Below are 21,658 nucleotides of genomic sequence, written 5' to 3'. Positions count from 1 at the left end.
TTAGTTACTTGTCCTAACAATTAAAAAAAAAAGGAGAGAGGGAGTAGAAAGGACCTAAAATGAGTTAAGGACGACAGAATTTTCAATGCAGAAAAAGTCTTAGAACCTTTCGCATGATAGAAAAAAGCCAGATTTGGTCAAATTTTCAGGGGGAGAAAACCAAAAGCAGGTCAGACAAAACAGTGAAAAAGTCATCTCTCATATATGACCCATAGTGACCAACAAAAACAAGAAATGACCCCGTCTCTTCTGAAGTATATTTGTGGAAGGAAGAAATGAATGTCCTTTAATAGAATACACAACTCAGCAAGAAAAGATGTGAGAAATCTCAACACCTCTATTACTCAAAGACTTTACCTCAGGTTGTTAAAGAAGAACTGATACTATTTCTTACTTACATTTGAGAAGAAAACTATTTTCTTTTTAATCTGCCCAGAATTTGGGTGTAAAAATGAAAGCGAAGTAGTAATTCTAAGCAGTGAACTGCGCAGAATAATACTTACTTGGTATTCATCCTCAGTCTTAAACAAGCGTAGCCTGCCAAATGTAGCCCACTCAATTATTCTGAACCTCATTATCCAATTTCTTTTTCTAGAACCTTTGTTTCCTTTCCTCCTTCCTATCAGGCATTTAATTCACTATTCTTTACACTCTTTGCCATAGGGGTAAGAAAGAAGGAAAAAAGAAGACAAGTACAATTTTAGTTTGCTACTTGAAGAAGCTCTAAACCATTACCAGATTTGAAAAAGGTTGAGGACGACAAATGAAGTTTACAAAGTAAGGCGTCCTAGAGCCTGAACGTCTGAGATGCTTTATGCCTACTGCAATCTGGGGCAGGGATCTTCAGCCTTCCAAAGGGAAACATGTCTGCAAAAACTTCTCTACTCTCTTTAGACTTTGCTTTTCTGCAAGAGTGTCATTAAAGGGTCAGATGTGAAATAGATCTTCCAGAGTTCCCATGGAAAAGGGAGAGGGGGGAGAGAAGGAAGACACTTTAGAGTAGCTGCATACCACAGTGTAGCTATTAAGACCAGCCCAAAACAACCCTGGAGTCTTCACAGGCAGCTCCACAGAATGAAGAACACGGAGAGCGAGAATCAGTTCCCTTAAAGAAACCTAGTCAGTAATCTAACTAGATTAAAAAGATATATACATATATATCTATATCTATCTCTATATATGTATCTTTCAATCAGAATCCTACTTGGCTTAATTACTCTGCCAAAATATTGCACTGTAATTAGAAGATATAACATTGAAAAATAAACAATAAATCAAAGATAAATGCCATTAAGAGAACTTTAACTATTTTCCCACAGCATTAAAAGGAAAATCAATTTTACTCATTAACAGAAAGTGCTGGAACACTATCCAACTCGCTACCCTTCCCTCCCTTCATGTGTTGTTATATACATCTAATGCATTTTTTATATCACCTGTAAAAATAATCAGTAGGCTTTCTATCATGAAAATCCTTCTTTTTCTTTAACGTATTTATTTTTAACATAAACTTATATCTGTTGTAACCAGTGAAACAGCAAAAAGACACATAGGCAAAAGTTAACCATCTCAACCTCATCTTTCTCCCAGCACTGTAAACACATTTGTGTATAAATCCTTCCAAACTTTGTTCAATCCCATATAAACTTACACATGTATGTGTGGCTTTGTTATTTAACAACAAAAAAAGGGATATTTTATAAGTGACATTGCAATTTCATTTTTCCCAATTAATAATAAATTGATACAAAGTTTGTTTGTTTGTTTGTTTTTACAGCTGCATAATATTCCAAAATATGAATGGAGTACAATTTATTCAATTTTTCTTCCACTGGTTGGCATTCAGGTTGTTTTAGTTGTTTTCAGGTTTTCTCACTACAAAAAAATACCGTACCACATACACACACACATATGTACACACACAGGTGAACCCAAACCCATCTATATTCTTTATATGGTGCTTTCATTGTTATTGCACAGTATTTCAAACAGGACCTTAAAAGAGCTGCAGCAATCTTTCATACTCCTACTAGCAATATATTAATACGTGGGAAACAAAGAATGTGGTATGTAGTTAAAACATTTCACAAAGCAAAGTCTACAACTGTTCAAATATTAATTTGTTTAAGGTGATTTTTAATTTTGTGATATGGTTATACTGATTGGTTTAGAAAGGCTCCAATAATAAGGTATGTGTACAGGGATTTCTGCAAGAATTAACTGGGGTTGATTTTAATTTACCTTTTTTCGAAACTTCTGCCCCATTCAGTTCTTTCTGTGCTTCTTCAATTTTGTCTAAGAAAAACAAAGAAAATTTTATAAATCAATTCACTACAGACAAATAACAATATATGAGAACAAACAGGCAACTTATACACATAGCAATCAATATTTTTGAGTGAATTATTTATGAAACAAATGAGTGTGAACTGTTAAAGTAATGATATGTATCATTATAAATTATATTTATAAACGTTACTGAAGTCACAGGACAGCTTCCAATCATTTCAGGCTTCCATAATACGAATAATGAGTACATTTTAAACAGTCAAAAATGTTCAGTTGCCTAATGAGAGTATCGTAAAATAATACTTTCTTTAGGAAGACGTATCAAGTGCCCAAAAGGGATTCTACTAGAGAGTTATAACAAATGACTGCTAGCTTAGAAACAACTAAACTAAGCAAAGTTCACAGATGGCCTAAGCACTAAGACAAACATGACAGAAAGAAAAAAAAGGATGGAAAATGAAAGGAAATGATGAGCTGAGCAGTAGCACGGTACCCATCTGTGAAGTGTGAAGGCACAACACTGCATTAAAGAGCTACGATACAAAAGCAGGAAACCCTGGTGGCGCAGTGGTTAAGTGCTATGGCTGCTAACCAAAAGGTCAGCAGTTCGAATCCATCAGGTGCTCCTTGGAAACTCTGTGGGGCAGTTCTACCCTGTGCTATAGCGTCGGAACAGACTCGACAGCAACAGGTTTTGGTTTATACAAACGCAATAAACGCAGAACTGCTACCCAGGCACAGTGTTGACATATGAAGGTGTACCCAGAAGCAATAACCAACAAAGCACTGAAAGTGCTGATGAGGATGAAGAAGGAGGGCAAGTGCGGACCCCAGGACTCCTGGTCCACAACCTGAGGATTCAGGCACAATTGGATTTTGTAAATATGCACGTTCTACTTCGGTAAATTCAATCAAAATCTTAAAAGGAAATACACATTTGATGACTATGCCAGTAACCAATTTCAAATTTAATACATTGATCTAAGTGCTGATTATAATGGTAAAAGTGACAAAATTCCCAGGGTGCTATTTTGTACTGAACTCAATACAGTACCAATAACTATATAACATTTTACATATTCCACAAACAGAATTTAGATAAAAGTGTTTTCAAGAAATTGTTACTTCAGCCACAGAGATGATGAGCCTTTGCTTTCTGGCATATGCCATCAGCTGCAGAAACTGTCGCCAATGCTTCATCTACCGTGGAAAACGTAACCTCCCACACCGCATCCTGTGCCAAATCAGTAAAAGGCACCTCAGGACCTCGGGACCCTCCAACTCTGGTCTACTTCCCCATCAGCTGTGCCATAAAAGCTAGAAATTCAGAGAATCATCTATTTGCTGACCCAGTTTCCTTCAATGGCATACTGATCCAACCAGCCTGCCAAACCAAGCCGAGTGGGAGCAAGAGTACAAAGGAAATCAGCTAGTTTGCAATCTCAGACATCACGTCTCAGCAACTGCCAAAAATAACTAAATGTCAGACCTGGCCAATATGTCTCCCACAGAAATGTTCTATTTGCTGCCTGCTAACTATCAGATGCGAAATAAGATTTGGGAGTAGTAGCCGCAACCTTTGGAAGTAATACAATTTTCCTGCTTTACAAACTGTAGTTATTTCTCTTGAAATGATGAATGAAATGGAAAATAGTCCTCAAAAATAAAATGATACTGCAGCCACTGGGTCCTGCCATCAGCAGTAATTTTACTTCACGGAGAAAAATACCAAATGCCTGAATACAATCTCTATTAATGTAAGTAAAAGGAAAAGGGTCACTTTTTTCTGCAGAATACACAAAGTACATTGCAGATATTTAAACTGTAAATAAACAAATCACATCATTTAAGTATACAGTCCTCATGAAATGAAAAAAGAGCCTTATCATTATCAAAGCACTACTTTTTCTATGCCAGCAGTTTGTCCAAAGTTAAGAATCATAAATATTACATATGTATATATAATATATATATTCACGGAGTTAATGACTACTTTATAGAGTTTATGCACACGCATAATTTGGCATTAGAGAATAAAAAACAAAACTTTTTTATTAATAGAATCAACTGTGGCTCAAAGCCACAAAAACTGAGGGTGTAACAAATACTTAAAAAGAGCTGCTACTTAGTCCACTGGGATTGGCCACCTTCTGTTTGCACTTCAACACAACAAATACTTATAAAAATCACATTAGTCTAACATTTACTCACAAAATAATCACTTTTGTTTTTAAAACTTTCCATTAAGTTACGTTTTTCTCTTGATGATAAGTGTATAAACGTGAACTACTGATTTAGAACATCTATGACGGTAGGTGCAGGCATCGACTTAACTGCTCTTACTCGGAGCTCCAATTAGATAGGTAAATACAATCATCCGTTAAAGAGCTTGTAACAACCGTTATTAAAAAGCTTCTGCTTCAGTCAATTTTTACAAAAATTTCTGTTCATGTTTAACCTGTGTTTTAGAATTCCCTGGGTAAAATATGAACTGTTTTTAATTAAAGAGCCTCTCCAAAATCACACATAAAGTGGTCATTTCTTATATGCTCTTAATTGGTTCGGGCAAGACAATGTGCTGATATTGAAGGCAATATGTATCATTTTTTCACTATGACTCAGGAAAGAAACATATTTTCACATTCCAACCCACCACACATTTGTATACACATTACGTATACATACACGATGCGGAAATAAACTTACCCACATTCCACTTTCTGTCGTTTCCTATTAAAAACAAAAGATGTTGCCCTTAGCCAACTACAGTGGCTTCACTACTCACTGCTGGGTCGGAAACCTGCAGCTTGAAACTGACAGGTACAAGCAGCAGTTCTTTCTAACCCATCTTTTACAAAGGGTGACACTTCCCCGCAACATCGTAAGGAATCTCAGAATACCTCCCTTGCCCTCTCCCCCGCTGTCGGCTGGACTAACAATTTCACAACAAACTCAGAAACAGCTGTTGTTTAAACAGACATACACAAAATGGACATTCACAGCATGGCGGTACATCTAAAGTAATGAGCTCTGACTGTAACGAGTTCTCAATCCATTTAAGATGAAATCATTCCATTTTTACTAAATACACTCACAAGAATTTCACCTGGAGAAGATCCTGGCCACATATGAATGGACCCATGATCTTCCCTGAGATCCCAAGGGGTCAGGGGTTAAAGAGCAACAGGCTAGGACCGGGGTCAGGGGTTAAAGAGCAACAGGCTGGGACAGGGGATAGGAACAGTACAGGTTCTATCCCGGTTCCGTAATTGGTAAGACTTTACACCTGGTCAGGTTCTTCTTTCCTCTCTTGTAGAATGCAGAAACTGTGTGTTAATGATAAAGGCTAAGAATAAAAGATGCAGAGGAAAAGGGAAACACAGTTCAGTGCTCTGCTAAACTCCTGGTCAAGCACCATGTACCAAGCGTGCTGTCACAGTGCACTGGAGGCCACTTCCCAACAACCATTTCTAGTATTAGAAATTGAGTGTGAAATAAAAAATTCAATCAAAATCCACCAGCACTGACAAAACTCATTTTTAACAATCTCGTATAATGCCTTACATATCTTAAGAATGTTGTACAAGAAAACAATGCAAAAATATTTTATTTTCATTCATTCATAATAATTATAAATAAAATGTCCCTTTATTTGTGAAACGTAATCTGAAACCACTGAGCAAAAAAAAGAAAAGAAAAAAAAAAATCCTAGAGCCCTTAAGAAATAAGCTTTCTTGGAAGGAAAATAGATCATTAAAAACAAATCACTTATAAAAATAAAGGGACTTCAAAATAAAGGTTCACAGTAAGTTCCTGCTCTCTTTGACCCATTTTTCACCAAGGGAGTGGGGCCCTCCCTTGCCATCTCAAATGTCTCAATGCCAGTCCTCAAGAGTCTTGGGACCCAGTGCATCATAGCTTTGGGGACCAACCCACTAAACTGTTAAAATTTGTTTCAGGAAATGCTGTGTGTTTTTATTATATTGAATGCATACTCTGCCAGGTACAGTGAAGAGTCAGAGGTACAAAGAAAACAGACTGGCTCTCCTGAAGGGGCTTATCGTTTATAACATGTTTTAAATATTCATTTTATTATCAATTCAAAGGTAAATATAAAGCCCCAGTTTTCCCTGTGTGGTTAACAAAGTTCTCTGTGATTTAACTACCTCCCCCCACCCTCCGCCACAGACCCCTTTTCTCTTCAGCCTTAGCCACACATTAGTACAGGCCCTACCAGTCCCCTAGGACTTCACAGCAGCTACTTCCTTTTCCCAGAATACCCCGCCCAGCCCAGCTCTTCTTTCTTGTCTCCTCTAGGAACTCTTCCTTCCCTAACATCCTCAGAGCCTACCACCCCTTCTCTGTACCACCACCCAACCCCGTATGTAGACCCTGCTTCTCACAGCTACACATCTCATGATCAATAATAACAATAGTAAGATAGGCCTGAGTGATGTGCTGATTATACATTTAAACGCTGACCCTAAGCTGACAGGTGACAGAGAATTACTGACGTGTTCTGAAAATGAGGAAATGAAAGTAAAACACCCACACACAAAATGAGAACTGGTACTGAGGGTCTCGCTTAAGAATCTAGCTTTTCACCATCTATAACATTACAGGTGAGGCCAACATTGGGGAAACGGTATCAGTACACTGAAAGCTCCTGAAACTTGAATCAACTATTACTTCGTTCCATCTGTAAAAGATTTAAATTATCCTCACCTCCATTCTATCCTCACCTTTCTCTCTTGCTGTTGTGACAGGCATCAGACATGTAGCTTTTGCTCTAACATCTACAGACTCTCCCTGTACAACTTAGCTCTAAAAACACACGCTGGAAACTCAAGTAGTTAAGATTTATGAAGTAGATCCTAATGGACCGCAAAAGGCACCTCTGTTTACTGAGAGAGATACCATCTGATTGAAAAAAATCACCATATGTGAGTGTACTATTTATACTACTGATAAAGCATAACTCCCACTTCCCCTCTTTATACAGCAGTCCAAGTGCCCTTACTCTTTACTGCTAGCTGCGAGAGTATACACACATATAAAGGAGCCCCGGTTGCGCAGTGGTTAAGCGCTCGGCTACCAAACGAAAGGTTGGCAGCTCAAACCCACCAGGCGCTCCGCGGGAGAGAAGACCTAGCAGTCTGCTCCCATAAAGATTACAGCCCAGGAAACCCTATGGGGCAGTTCTACTCTGTCACATAGGGTCGCTATGAGTTGAATCAACTCGACAGCACAGAACAACATACACACCCACTCACAGGCCTATAAAGAGACCAAAATGTAAATGGTTACCTGAGGACAGTACATTAACGGGTAGCTTTCATTTTACTGTTTATATTTTCTCAAATTATTAAATTATCTATTATGAATAAATATTTTAATATCAAAAAGAAATATTATTAAAATTGAATAAAAATAATAAACGCTAAAATGTGCTAAAATTATGTTTTAAAACACGTTGGCTATTGATTCTCAATTTCAAATTTCCAGAGCACCCGGAAGACTACAGGATAATTTCTAAGATGTGAAAACATCAACACACTTGGTTCACTGAGTTGAAAACGTATTTATGAGATCCTGTGTCAGTACCAAGGACACCTGAAGATGAGCGATCCCTGTGTACAGGAACTTTGAGAAGTAAATAAGCAGTTCCTCTACCACGTGGTAAGTGCCTGACTATATCCACAGGTGCTAAGGAACACAGAAGGGGAAACGCAGCCATCACGGACACAGGATGGTCCTGAAACACTTTTGTGAAAGAAATAATACAAGGATTGGATATGAAGACAAAAAGAAGAGCAAGCCAGCCATGGAGGGAGGGAAGGGCGTTTAGGTAGGGAAACGCGAGGAGGTCAGAAAGGCAAAGAGGCAGGAAACTGGCAGGACTCAAAGCAGTTTGTAAACAAATCTAGAGAGGGAGGTCTAGAGATACAGGATGTAACTGGTAGTTAAAACCACACCATGGAGTTGATGGAAGCAAAAATATAACTTCTCTGTGAAGCAACCGGGCCATGGGTATCAAGATCTTTGAAAACCACCTCTATGCTTCGATGTAGTAATTCAACTTCTGGAAATCTATACTGAGACTAGGAAAGGAGTCAAACAAATGATACTCATCACAGTGCTTCTCACTGGAAAAGAATTTACAGAATTAATAGCGCCTGGAACACAGTAAGTGCTCAATGGTTACATAAATTATGGTACCACCACATGATAGAATATTATAGAATCATCATGTCATACTTTTCCAGATGGACCTACTGAATCAGGAACAGCAGGATGGTGCCCCACTGCATAAATGTTCGAAGGTTTGACAAGTGTTCACCTACTCTCTTGTTCAGAATCATTGGTAGAATGAGAGGTACCTCCAATTTTTAAGGAGTTCCTCTGAAAAGAAACTCATGGAAGAGGTAAAAAATGAACAGCTGAAAAAAAAATCAGAACCAGAATGAATCTTGGCCACAGAAGTCAAGAGATGGTGTTTCACTGTCAAATCAGTAGAGACACAATCAATAGGGGCTGGAAGAGCTTCCACTGGATTGAGCAATGAAGCAGTCACTGGTGGTGCTTACGAAGTGCATGCAGTGGGATGGGGAGGCCGGAGGCAGTGGGCTGAGAAGTGGTGGGAGAAGAATCAGGAGAGAGAAGGGCAGGAGTGCCATCCAAAATGGCGGGCAGGAAAGAAGAGAGTACTGAGGGCCAGAGAGAAAGACAGGGTCAAGGGGAAGGCTGTTCTGTTCTGTAAAGATATTTATATGCCCAGGGGGAGGAACCAATAAAGAGAGGGTAAAGATACAGGAAAGGTGAGGGATACAAAGAGGAAAGGTTCAGGAGAAAGTGGCAGACAGGATCACCAGAACAAGCTGGAGGGCTGGTATGGAACAGGGAAAGATCCAGGGCTGTCCTGAGGTCAGAGGAAAGGAGGAAGGTGTGCTAAGTGACAAGTCCACTGAAGGAAGGATGAGTTTGAGGATTTCACATCCAGTTGTCTCAGTTTTCTTGAGGTAATAGGCATGGCTGTCTACAAAGAAAAAGGAGGTCAGTGTTGTGTAAGGGGTCTTAGAAGGAGCCCTGGTAGTGTTGTGGTTAAGCTCCTGGCTGCTAACCGAAAGGGTGGAGGTCTGAACCCACCAGCCACTCCACAGGAGAAAGATGTGCCAATCTACTTCCGTAAGGATTTCAGCCTTGGAAATCCGATGGGAAAGTGCTATCCTGTGCCATAGGGTCACTATGAGTCGGAACAGACTCAATGGCAATGGTGAAAGTTAGGAAAAGTTATTGATCGGAATGGAAGAGTCAACCAATTTTGAAGACAAGTAAGAGCACTGATAACAGCAAGAAGGGCTCTATGAATGTGGAAACCCATGAATTTTTGGTGGCTCCAATCTGCCCAGCAGTGCTATTTATTCTAAAAAAGCCTGGCTACCTAGATGAAGCATATGAGGAAGTCCCAGTTTGGATTTTTCTAGAAGGACAAGGAATTCAGTGAGATGAAGGTGCTAAGAGTAGTTCATGTGATCAATCAAAAAACATGATGAAGAGTGGTTTGGAAGGAACTGAGAAATAAGAACATGATGCAGGTACCAAAGGCACAGGTTGAACAGGAGAGGAGCTGAGGATCTGGGAATCCAAAGGATCGGCGGGGCAGGGGGGCTGGAGGTTATGATGAATTCCCAGTAAAGGGTACAAGGGTTTTAAAAAGATCCAGAGTGGCTATGGGTAAAGTAGGTTAGAGACAAAGGTTAACTGGACATGAACAACATCTTCACCTCGTAGGACAGCGAGTCACAGGATAGCAACGATCGTGAACAAACACTACAGTAAAATTTAAAAGGTGAAATCTCTAATCTTGCTATACTTTCATGGCTCGCTGTTCACAAAGTTGTTTATTTACCCTTTTCAGAAAGTATGTTCCAATTGTGATACTGAGAAAAACCTGAAATAGTTCAAAGAGGAAAGCAGATATATGCTCCATTACGCTTTTAAAATTATGGATCAACTAAGTGCAATGTTTCTTCTGTAAGAAAATCATCTTGATAGCAAAACAGAACACAGAAATAACGAAACATACAGAGACCAAAATCAGTGAGTGACACTGAATCACCCGCGGCTTCTCAGTTGGTTTTGTCCCTAAATAACGTATCTAATTATACCCGTCACCTGGCTTCACTGGGCAGCCAGGTACTCAGCTTTGATCACAGAGCCGAGAACTGTGCGAGGCCACTACGCAAGCGTTTAAGAGCGAGGGAAAGAAGGTCTAATTAGACAACTGACTTTTATGGTTGAGCACACATTTCCTAAAAAGTAAACTCCTAACGTCTTCTTCCCAAAACCTCATGCTGTTTTGGAGCCCAAAGCAGTCCAGCCAAGGCTCAAGGTTAAAATGTCAAAGCGACTTAAGCCGACGTTGATTCCCTCGGCACCTCTCTTCCAGTGCGATTCCCTCGGCACCTCTCTTCCAGTCCCCCCATTTGGTGGTCCTTTCTATATACCCTCAAACAGAAGGTTCCCAATTTTGCCGCATATCAGAGTCACATGGGGAACTTTTAAGTTCTTGATCCCCAAGCTGCACCCCACACCAATTAAACTAGCATGTTCAGAAGTTTCCCAGGTGATTTCAATGTGTGGTCAACCTTCAGAATCAATGTTCTCTAAATTGCATATATTATCCGGTCAAGATTCAAAATTGTATAGAATGCTAGTGATTAAGGGGGGAAGTCTTATTGGCCAGCTCTCGGAAGAACATTGTATCAAGCAATGGGGTCAGCAGTAGCAACATCATTCCTCCATCTTATCAAAGCAGCTGCTGACCTTAGTGGATGCTAAGGAAGAGAGGAAAAGTTCAATGTGCACTTCATGGCTAAAGATGTCCAATTAAATTATACTTCTACTATACAAGGCCAAAGCATACATTCTTAAAAAGTATTATACCAAGAATAAATCTAATGATTATTACTAATATGAGCCCTAAATTAGAAAATACATTTCCAGCTAAAAAGTCAATGTTTGAAAACACAAAAACCATTTAAACACAATAAGCTATTATAAAGATGGAGACGTTGATATGGATTAACACAGTTTTCTAATGACTACATCAGAATACTCCGCCTGTGGTGCTTTTCCTCTTCCCTTCTGATGATTTCCGACACAGTGAATGGAAGGAGGTAGCCATGGTAACTATGGTGGGCAGAACAAGGAATATGAAGACAGGGTTCTTATCCTAAAACGCTGAATGCCGGGCTCCACTGAACTCAGGTTACTAACCCAGTAATGGATTCAACATGCATGGGAGCGCGCGTGTACACACGTACACACGCGTGCGTGCGCATACGATTTGGATCCAAGACCCAGGAGGGTAGATCTCGAACACCACAATAAATCACTGGCAACTCCTCTGGCTTACCAGGCTGGCTATCTGCTCCACCCCAGTAAGCAAAGAACACATTTATTTTTCGCTAAAGTTTAAAAGGGCTCTCTTTTAAAAAACAAAAACAAAACTGAAGGACTTAGATACAAGGTATTCCTATTACCTAGGGCAAAAACACAGAAACTAAGCATAGGGAACTCTGGCTATCTGCCTGTCTTCTATGTGCCTGGTACTCTTCTTGGGAACAACCTTATCATCTCTCCCCTGGTCCCCACTCACTACACATTCATCATCAGGATATATTTACAATATATCAGAAACTGTGCCAATGGCGACCCTATAGGACAGAGCAGAACTGCCCCATAGGGTTTCCAAGGAGCAGCTGGTGGATTCAAACTGCTGACCTTTCAGTTAGCAGCCATAGCTCTTAAGCACTGCTCCACCAGGGCTCCAACCACATAGTGGTTCTGGGTAAATCCTAGTTTGACACTTCAGATTCCTGGTCCTGCTAACAAGACAAGGTCTACTGGAGGAGGGGGCAGGGGACAGAGGATTCAGGCAAGAGAAGTACCAACCAGGTAATACAGAAACACACAACATTCTGGCTGATCTTTCATAGTTTCTTACACTTCAAACTATAGTTTAGCTATTTTTTTTTAGCCAACTCATTCCTTTGTATACCATCTTTCATATCCCTTCTCTAGGGGCAAGAAGATAAACAGCACTGCCTGCCAGATATTAATTCTACAGGTAATTTTTACCACAACTATCGCATTAATTTGACATATGTATGCCTTTTAATCATCTTACTGCCTACATAGTGTCTTCTTCTTTTGTAACCCTCTTCAGAATCAGTAATTCTCCGTGGAAGAATACAACAGTAAGCAAAATGCAGCCTCTCTACTCAAGATGAAACTCCATCACGGGTTCTTGTCTCTCGTCCTTGTCTCAAGTCACTACAGGTACAAATAATCTACATTCTCCAAGAATTGAAAGAGGAGAGAATGGATGATGATCAGAAATGTGAAGGGAGAAGGAAAGAAATGGTGGAAATAACTGTCCAAATCCCTTTAGGGTGAGGAGAGGAGGATTCAGAGGCAGAGAAGACTGGAAAGGGAAGAATACGAGCACATTTCTTCTAGTCCTCTAGCCGAATGCAATGCCAAACCAAAAAAACCAAACCCGCTGCCGTCGAGTAGATTCCGACTCACAGAGACCCTACAGGACAGAGCAGAACTGCCCCACAGAGTTTCTAAGGAGCACCTGGTGGATCTGAATCACTGACTTTTTGGTTAGCAGCTGTAGCTCTTAACCACTATGCCACCGGAATTTCCAATGCCAGTTTGGGGTAAATAACATTTTGGTATTCCAGTTTTCTAAGGCAGACATAGGAGACAGTCAGGACCTACGACCTTCCCAGCTACTTGCTGTTCGATTTAGCAGCACTGTGCCAGCCACTATGGCCCCTTCTGCCCGCGGAGACCCCAGCACTACCCAGCCCTCACCTCATAAGCTTGGCACATTAGCTGCTGCATCACCGTCCTTACAGAAGCTCTCGCTTCCCCATCATGTGCTACTAAAGTGAGACGTGCGAGTAACTTGTGACTAGCAGGCCAAAGACTTTAGAGTGCTCTGCACAGGTCCCAGGTAACAATGACCACGCTGTCCCTCTGGATGAGTCCCACACTGTCACTGACACAATGAAGTCTGCGTACCTTACAAATTAAATACCTCAAGTGGGGTAGGCTAGAAACCAGATCAGGCATGACACGTTATTACTAAGGGCAAACGTGGTCTGAGCTCCAAACAACAGATTTAAAGTTGGACTTTCGTTAGCTAATCCATTCATAATTGGGGCCTGACTACACACAACTCTGGTTCACGCTGGTTCGGGAAACTTGCTTAGGAAGAAAAGTATCTGTCAGTAAAAGAAATATGTCGGCTCCTCCTGGAGCTCTGGTGTCACAGTTTCAGAACCAGCCTCCTCGTTGGTAACGTGTCCCTTCAGCAAGAGTTCATCTGTCCGGAAGGACTTAAATCCAAGACATCTATGCTCACATCACAGAGACTCTGAAAAAGCCTTTCTGTAGGGCTTTAAGCAGTTGACTACATCCTAATTTAAAAATAAACTTTTCTTCCTTGAGCCCCTGTGACAAATTCAGCAGACACAATACATTTATTATCTATTGCATAGGAATGGAGGTTTCCCAAAGTTGGCTTTAATTTTATCTGATGATGCCTTCATTTTTTCTTGTAAACACCTTGTTTTTCTCTTGTGAACTTTTATTTCAAAGAGCATCCCATATTTCAAATCTACACACGCGCACTTAGCAACTCCTGCACAACAATGCCCTAAATTAGAGCTATGTTGGGCAGGGAATGCATGTTCAAAGATAATCTGATAGTATCTAAAATATATATATGGAAACTTCCAAGTTGCCCGTTAAAACAATTTTTAATGAAATACATTTATATATTTGACCATTAAAAAAAAGCTCTTCAATGGTGAAAAACTCCATAGGACAAACAATCCAATTTCTGTGACCAATAATTTGCAAAGAATAAAAGAACTGAAAAGGATATCTATAGATCAAAAGTATACAAAAGACCTATCAACTTACAAAATATGTGGAGCTTATTTGTCCTGATACTAAAAAAATGTTTAAAAATTTATGACAACGAAGATAACTGTAAATTTAAAAACAAATAGAAAGCAATTGCTTTCTTTTGGTTTAATAAAGGTATTGTGATTTTTTAAAAAAATATTACTTACTTGTCGGAGCTTACATAATGAAATACTTCTGAATGAAATGATATGGTATCTGAAGTCTGCTTTAAAACTATATGGTTGAGGGGGGTGTGTGGTCAGAAGTATAAATGAAACCCGACTGGCTGCAAGTTGTTAATTACTGAAGCCGGATGATGGGTAAACGGGGGTTTGTTACACAATTCTATTTGGCGACCATTTAAAAATTTTCCATAATCAAAAGTTAAAACATAACAAAACAAAGAGCCCAATCTGAAATTTAAAAAAACAAAAAAGCTAAAAGATTACAAAAGTCGGTCTCCTAGATGTACTGTTCTCGTTCAAACAATAGCCATAAGCAAAGAATGCTATGTAAGGGTGTTGGAGGGGCGAGGCCCGGCACACAGGGGGCGTTCATTCGCAGAGGTCACCGCACCGAGAGATAATTTGAGCCCAGAGGAAATTAAATAATTTCGGGACTACCATTAGGAGTCAGGTTTGCACACACCAAAGCTGACAAGGATGACAAAAAGAACAGAAGATGCTATCTAACATATGATATCTAGTGTTCTTAATTCCTCTTGGTGGGGGTGGGGGAGGTACCAGTCAATGACCCCCTTTAAGGATCTGAAGATTGGAAAGCTCTACAAGATACAAAAAAAAAAGCAAAACCAAAAGACAAGGTGGAGAACGTCTACAGTACACTTCCATTTGTGTCAGAATATGAAAATGGACACATGTATACACACACACACATTATGTGCTGTGTATACACATTCACTGAATTTTCTTGGATACACATCTCACTGCTGCTGGTGTCTGCAGTCACCCAAGAAAAGGGGACTGGATGAGAAAGACATATGTGTCATTATACTTTTTTTATTGTCATTTCTATTTGAAGTATTTAACTTTGTGAGATTTAGTTTCTGAAATTTAAATAACAAATGGTAGAAGAAAAAAACGATACTCCCACTACCCAATAACCACACTGTTAACATACTAGGTTCCAGACTATTGTCCGTATTTGTGTATACATGTGTATGTACATAATATACATTTAAAAGAATATGACATAAGAAACTACATGGAAACATGGTCTTTTTTTGTTTCTAAACCAGAACATCTCCATCCTTCTCTGATCCTGATCTATCACTTTTTTAATAAAAATAAAATTAGTTAATAAAAAAAGAACATGAAACTTCAAAAATGTCTCTATTAAAAAAAAAATCCTTACGATCACCACAGAGCCTCTCCCAGGAAGTCAGACAGACAGACAGACAGACACACACACATTTCTGCATAAAATTTCAGAGACCGCATCAGTTTACCCCCCAACCCCACAAACCTAATCTACACTGTCATTATTCTTTTGCATTTTGAGTAAGGATTCAAAGGTACACTTTCACAGAACTACTGAACATTCATTTTTTTTAGCTGCTGAATTTCTCCCCAAATAACATCACAATGTAGCTATTACTAGTACAAACTATTCTTATTTAACGACATGAAAGAAAAAAAAAAAGAAGGTAACTGAAATATATAATTTGTTCCTTTTCTTAATTTATCAGTTCAGTTATATTCAACAACTCTACAGAGTGGAAGAGGGTGGACTGGAAAGAAAAAATTACTGAATTATCAGTACATTCCACACTGTGCTTGGCACAGTACATACACATCTCACTTCATCCTTAGAACCTACCAGGTACAAAGCTTTGAGTTAGATACAATGTCTTCTCTTCAGACCCCAGTCTCTAGTGAAGAAAAATATATTAATACATAAGGACCTATAACATATGGAGCCCTGGTGGCTGGCCCAGGGGTTAAGTGCTTGGCTGCTAACTGAAAGGTTCAAACCCACCAACTGCTCCTCTGGAGAAAGACGTAGTGGTCAGCTTCTGTAAAGATCACAGCCTTGGAAAACCCTATGGTGTAGTTCGACTCTGTCCTATAGGATCACTATGAATCCGAACTGGCTCGATGGCATTGGGTTTAGTTTGGGCTTACCTATAACATACACTAAAATACAGTAAACAGCGTTACCTTCCACACTAGCAGTAGAAAGAACAACAGAATGAAAAACGAAGTAAGGCTATCTCGTATCGCCTGCTGCTTTTGTTAACAACAACTGGAATTGTTTCTAGTGGAGAAATCTCCCACCAACTCACATACAGCCGACTGCCAAGTGCATGGCCAAACTCATGAGCCAAAATCGTCAGAAAACCAACTGCTGTCAAGCCAAGTCTGACTCATGGCGACCCCACGTGTGTCAGAGTAGAACTATGCTGCATAGGGTTTCTATGGCTGATTTTTCAGAAGTAGATTGTCAGGCCTTTCTTCTGAGGTACCTCTGGGGGGACTCAAACGTCAAACTTTTCAGTTAGCAGCTAAGCATGTTAATTGTTTGCACCACCCAGGGAAAAAAGGATCAGAGCACTATCTTATTCCCGCACCTTGCCAGCTTAGGAGGCTTCCTAAAGCTTCTTAACCCTTAAATAACCAACTGCCTAATATTAGGGAAATCTTCCTCTGATAGTAAGAGCTCCCCAAGATTTTAACACCTACTCATTTAGGACTCTCAGAGCAGCTTATATGTGACTAACCCTCCTGCCAATAACAATAAAACCTGGACCAAATATTTATTTTTAAAAAACCTGAAGGCACTGGAAAGTGACCAAAACAGGCTGAAGCTGGACAGGATTGGACCCCTGAATGAGGCAAGCAAAAGAGGTAAGGTCCACATGTAAATGGCTTTTCCTGTAAGGGCAATCACCGATCCTCAAAGAACACAACCCGAGCAGAAAGCAGCAATCTTATGGGTTAAGGAGAAAGAGGCCTGAATCGGGGGCTTCTAGAACAGGTGGAAACTGAGAGATGATAACCTAGAAAAAAGGGAGCCACAGAGGTAGGAGTCCAAAATCTGTGACACTCTCCTCAAATCCTTGGCTGACTCTTGATCTGCTTGTGCACCCGTGTAAGGCTGAAAAGAATTGGGCAAAAATACAAGCAGCTACTTGGGACGGGGGACACAGAGTTTGGGATTCAAGTCCCTTCAAGTCAGAGGAGCCAGGTAAACATGCTGAATTTTCCTAAACCCCAAAAGGCCATGCCTTAGGATTAAGATCACATCCCAGGTCTGAAGGCAAACCAAAACAGACCTGCCCTAAAATGCCTAAAAGTAAACCTCCACACGTGTAAGATGATCTGCTAGTAATTCAGCTGCCTGCTAGAACAAAATTCAACAATCTTCAGATGAAGACGACAGAATCCAGGGACTCTACGGTTTATCATCCCTAATGTTCTCTACACAACAAAAAATGAGTAGACATGCGAAGAATCAGAGACAAAGCAGTAAAAAGAAGTACACCTAAAGATGCCAACGATGTTGGAATTAGTAGGCAAGGACTTCAAAATAATTATATATGGTAGAGAGTACAGAGGGGGAAAAAAGATGAATATTATAAAGGATGAAGAGATGAATTTCAGAAGAGAAGACACACCAAAACTAAAAACCACCCACAGGCACATCATCATGAAACTGTAGAATACGAGGAGGTGGGGAAGGGGAAGAGGAAGAGAATTTTAAAGTGCTAGAGGAGAAAAAAAGGTCAAACTAGAATTTTATATCTAGCAAAATTATCCTTCAAAATGAAGGCAAAATAAAGATATTTTCAGATAAAAGCCATGACTATGTTTAAAAAAAGTTTCTAGATACTGACTTTACATCTTTGAAAAAACTTACCTCAAAATGGATCACAAATCTAAGTGGCAAAAGAAGAGACAAATAGACCAACATACTCAGATAAATGCCCTAAATTGATTTTCAAATGACTAACACTTACAAAAAATATCACCAAATCTGCTGATTAAAATGCATTAAATTATATTTTAGGAAAAGAAATTATTTAGGGACCACTGGCATTATTGTTTGAGGCCATTAGTCTAAAGGATCAAATAATAGTTCATACGTTGTATATGTGTATGCATGCGTATACTCGAAAAGTATCTTGTTTGAAATATATCTACCATCCTCAATATATGTATACATGCATATGTCTTCTATTTGTCTTCACTGTTCTCCTAAAATATCAATTCATCAAAGATAACGATAACATGGGGCTTTTCTTACATTTCAGTGGTTCTGAACAAATATTTATTTATGATAAATATTATAAAGCATAAAATTCCCAATCTAAATCTTTATAATCCAAGCACTCAAAAAATTCATATGCTTTGAGAAATCATCACAGTTGAAATAACAAATGTCTTTTCTTTCGCAAAGGAAATACTTCGCTAACTCTAATATTTCCAAGGACTCTGGCCAAAAATAACAGTAATTAAGCTTGTAATTTCATATGTATGGATCTGATCTGGGCAAACCAAAAATAGCTGTCTGGTCATTTATCAGCTGCTGCTGTTTGCTTTCAGAGACCAACTGCATCCTAGATACCAGGTCAGGTAAATCACGGTGAAAATATGCTAAAATATAACTGGATTCAAGAAGACTTAAAGGAGCCCTTGTGGCACAACGGTTAAACACGCGGTTGCTAACCTAAACATTGGTGGTTCGAACCCATCCAGTGGCTCTGTGGGAGAAAGAACTAGCTATCTGCTTTGTAAAGATTACAGCCTAGAAAACCCTATGGGGCAGTTCTACTCTGTCACACAGGGTCACTATGAGTTGGAACTGACTCAAGGGCACGTAACAACAAAAGCTCTTTTTGGTTATAATACTGTAGCTCATGAGAGCTAGCCAGGATGCAATTTTGGATAGTTAATAAGGTCAGCTATTTCCTAAACTCCCTAAAGTATATGATAAATAAACTACCAAAACACAGAATTAACACATACACTTTTCTTAAATTTGATGGAGACACCATAAGTAATCTGTTCCTACCCATCGTAAGAACTCTTCTTCTTGAAAATCTTTCTCTTGAATGAGCCACACCACCTTTTCGGGTCCCCCGAAGCATACAGCTTGCCTATTCCTACCCCCACGGCTTCTAATTCATGGTGTTCCTTCTTCTGAGAATGACCTCACCAATCTTCCTGTTACACCTGCCTGGAAAACCCTCCTCCGCTCTCCTGTCTCCAGGGCACCACTGTGGAAAATTCCATCGATGACAGCTAAAAATAAGTGCTACTATGCGCCGGGCACTGTTCTAAGGGCTTTACATGGACTAATTCAATACTCACAAAACAACTCTCCACAAAGAAGGGACTGTCCTTGATCCCCATTTTACAGATGAGTAAACTGTGACACACAGAAGTCAACCTCACAGTTAGCCAGCGGCAGAGCCAGGTCTGAATGCAGACAGATGAAGACTGTCTGTAGAACTTGAATTTCTGAACCCTATGCTATACTACTTCTCCACATTATGTATGTGTATCTAAAGGGTGTCCGGAGTCCTGGTGGTGTAGTGGTTAAGCGCTCATTTGCTAACTGAAAGGTTGGCGGTTCAAACCCACCAGCTGCTCCATGTAAGAAAGATGTGGCAGTCCGCTTCCGTAAAGATTACAGCCTCGGAAACCCTACGGGGCAGCTCTACTCTGTCCCACAGGGTGGCTGAGTTGGAATCGACTTGATGGCAACAGGGTTTGGTTTGGGTTTCAAAGGGTATCCAGCCTCATCGGACAACTGCTTGCCTTTCATGTCGGAGTGTGACCATCACACACTCCTGCAGCCCCTTCCTGACCTCTGTTATCAAACGGGGCCACTAGAGCGTGCACGAACCGCACTCCATCTCCTTCCGCATGGAATACGCATGCGTGTCTGCACGTTAAATTGCTTGTTTCATGCCCACATCACCCACTAAAACCATAAGCTCCGTGATCAGGATCAATTATTTCCATACTTATTCCCTGGCTCCGGACATGTATTCATACCTCACCAAGTTTTCACGACCAAGCTTAAATCCTAACTCTCAGAAACTGTTACCAATAAACCCAGAAAAGCAATAGTTTCTTCCCTTCCTATACAAACCTCAGAACTTTATCTATTTCATACGATACGGTATTTAATGTACCCCATTTGTCTATGATTATTTGTGGTCTAATTTAGTCCCGAAATTTTCTATTTTATGTAAATCTCTTTTCCCTGAGATTTTTGAGTCGCTTGAAGACAGTAAAACCAGTCTCCCCAACACCTGCACAATCCCAGAAACAGCATGTACCCAAGTGACAGCTGAATTCCTATCCGCTGGTGAGTGAACAGCCTAAAAATGTCTCAACTGCTTCAGTAATGCCCCCGGGGAAGACTACTCAAGATGGAAAACCGAACGGAAAAATTCCTTTTCCCAGAGGAAAATAAGGCAGCCCAAAACTGATCTAACTGATCAAAACACACCTGGAGGGGGGTCGGGGGCAAGGGAGTAGGAGACAAGAAATGACAACTTCATGCAGCTGTCAGGAGAGAGGGCTTCTTCTTCCTTTCTGGCCTTCCTCAGGCTGCACCTAAGAACCACGGGCCTCACTTGAAGCTCACAAACGCACTTTCATTTTACTACAGTAGGAATCACAGACACACACACACAATTTCACCAACATAATTTTGTAGGAAAGAAAAAGTTTCCATCACCACTGCTGAGTAACTGCCATTAAAACCTCGTAATGCCAGCATTTAAGTTGCAATTACAAGTCTTGGTGATTTCACCCACTGTTGTTAACAAAAAGATCATTAAGTCCTGCTTATGATGACTTTACTGAACTAGCCCCAGAAAATAGCCTGTTGAGGTTATTTGCTGGATAAAGGAAGAAACCCCATCTGGTTTCCCTGAATCCTGTGTTGTAGAAAGGGCCCAAAATGCTGTCACTACCATTTGTTCATTAAATTTATGGTGTACATTGTATCCACTACAGGGATATACTACTTCAAGAAACCCATAAACTTTAAATTTGTGACTTAAAAGCAAGATAATTACTTGATATCCGAAGAATTATTTACTTTACAAGGGGAAGCACTGGAAAAGAAAGCTCTGGGCCAAGGACAAAATTCTGGGTAGGGTCAGGCAGGGGCAGGAATCCAGGAAGAAGGAAGAGTGAGGTACCGAGGCACGTTACCTGCCGAAAACTGCAATCTCTCATGTCTCAAGATCATACCTAACTTGTAAAGCAAGGCAGATCGTTGAAGTATTAAAAACGGTAGTCACTGGGAAAAAATTTTTGGACAGTACAAATCAGACAAAGGTCTAATCTCCATAATCTACAAGAAAATCCAACACCTCTACAACAAAAAGACAAACAAT

At 40.0% G+C, this 21,658-nt stretch overlaps 1 protein-coding gene across 1 annotated transcript in view; it reads right to left on the bottom strand.

Moving 5' to 3' along the window:
* Positions 1 to 21,658, bottom strand: part of HIVEP1 (HIVEP zinc finger 1) — a 165,872-nt gene that overhangs the window by 83,157 nt on the left and 61,057 nt on the right. Inside the window, exon 3 of the mRNA XM_023737445.1 lies at positions 2,242 to 2,295. Within this exon, the coding sequence (XP_023593213.1) occupies positions 2,242 to 2,295 (54 nt within the window). The remainder of the gene's footprint in view (positions 1 to 2,241; positions 2,296 to 21,658) is intronic.

Source organism: Trichechus manatus, unplaced genomic scaffold (genome assembly GCF_000243295.1).
Source record: "Trichechus manatus latirostris isolate Lorelei unplaced genomic scaffold, TriManLat1.0 scaffold00103, whole genome shotgun sequence".
Taxonomy (NCBI): Eukaryota; Metazoa; Chordata; class Mammalia; order Sirenia; family Trichechidae; genus Trichechus; species Trichechus manatus.
The sequence above is the reverse complement of the archived record's forward strand: the minus strand, read 5'-3'. Positions and strand labels throughout refer to the sequence as shown.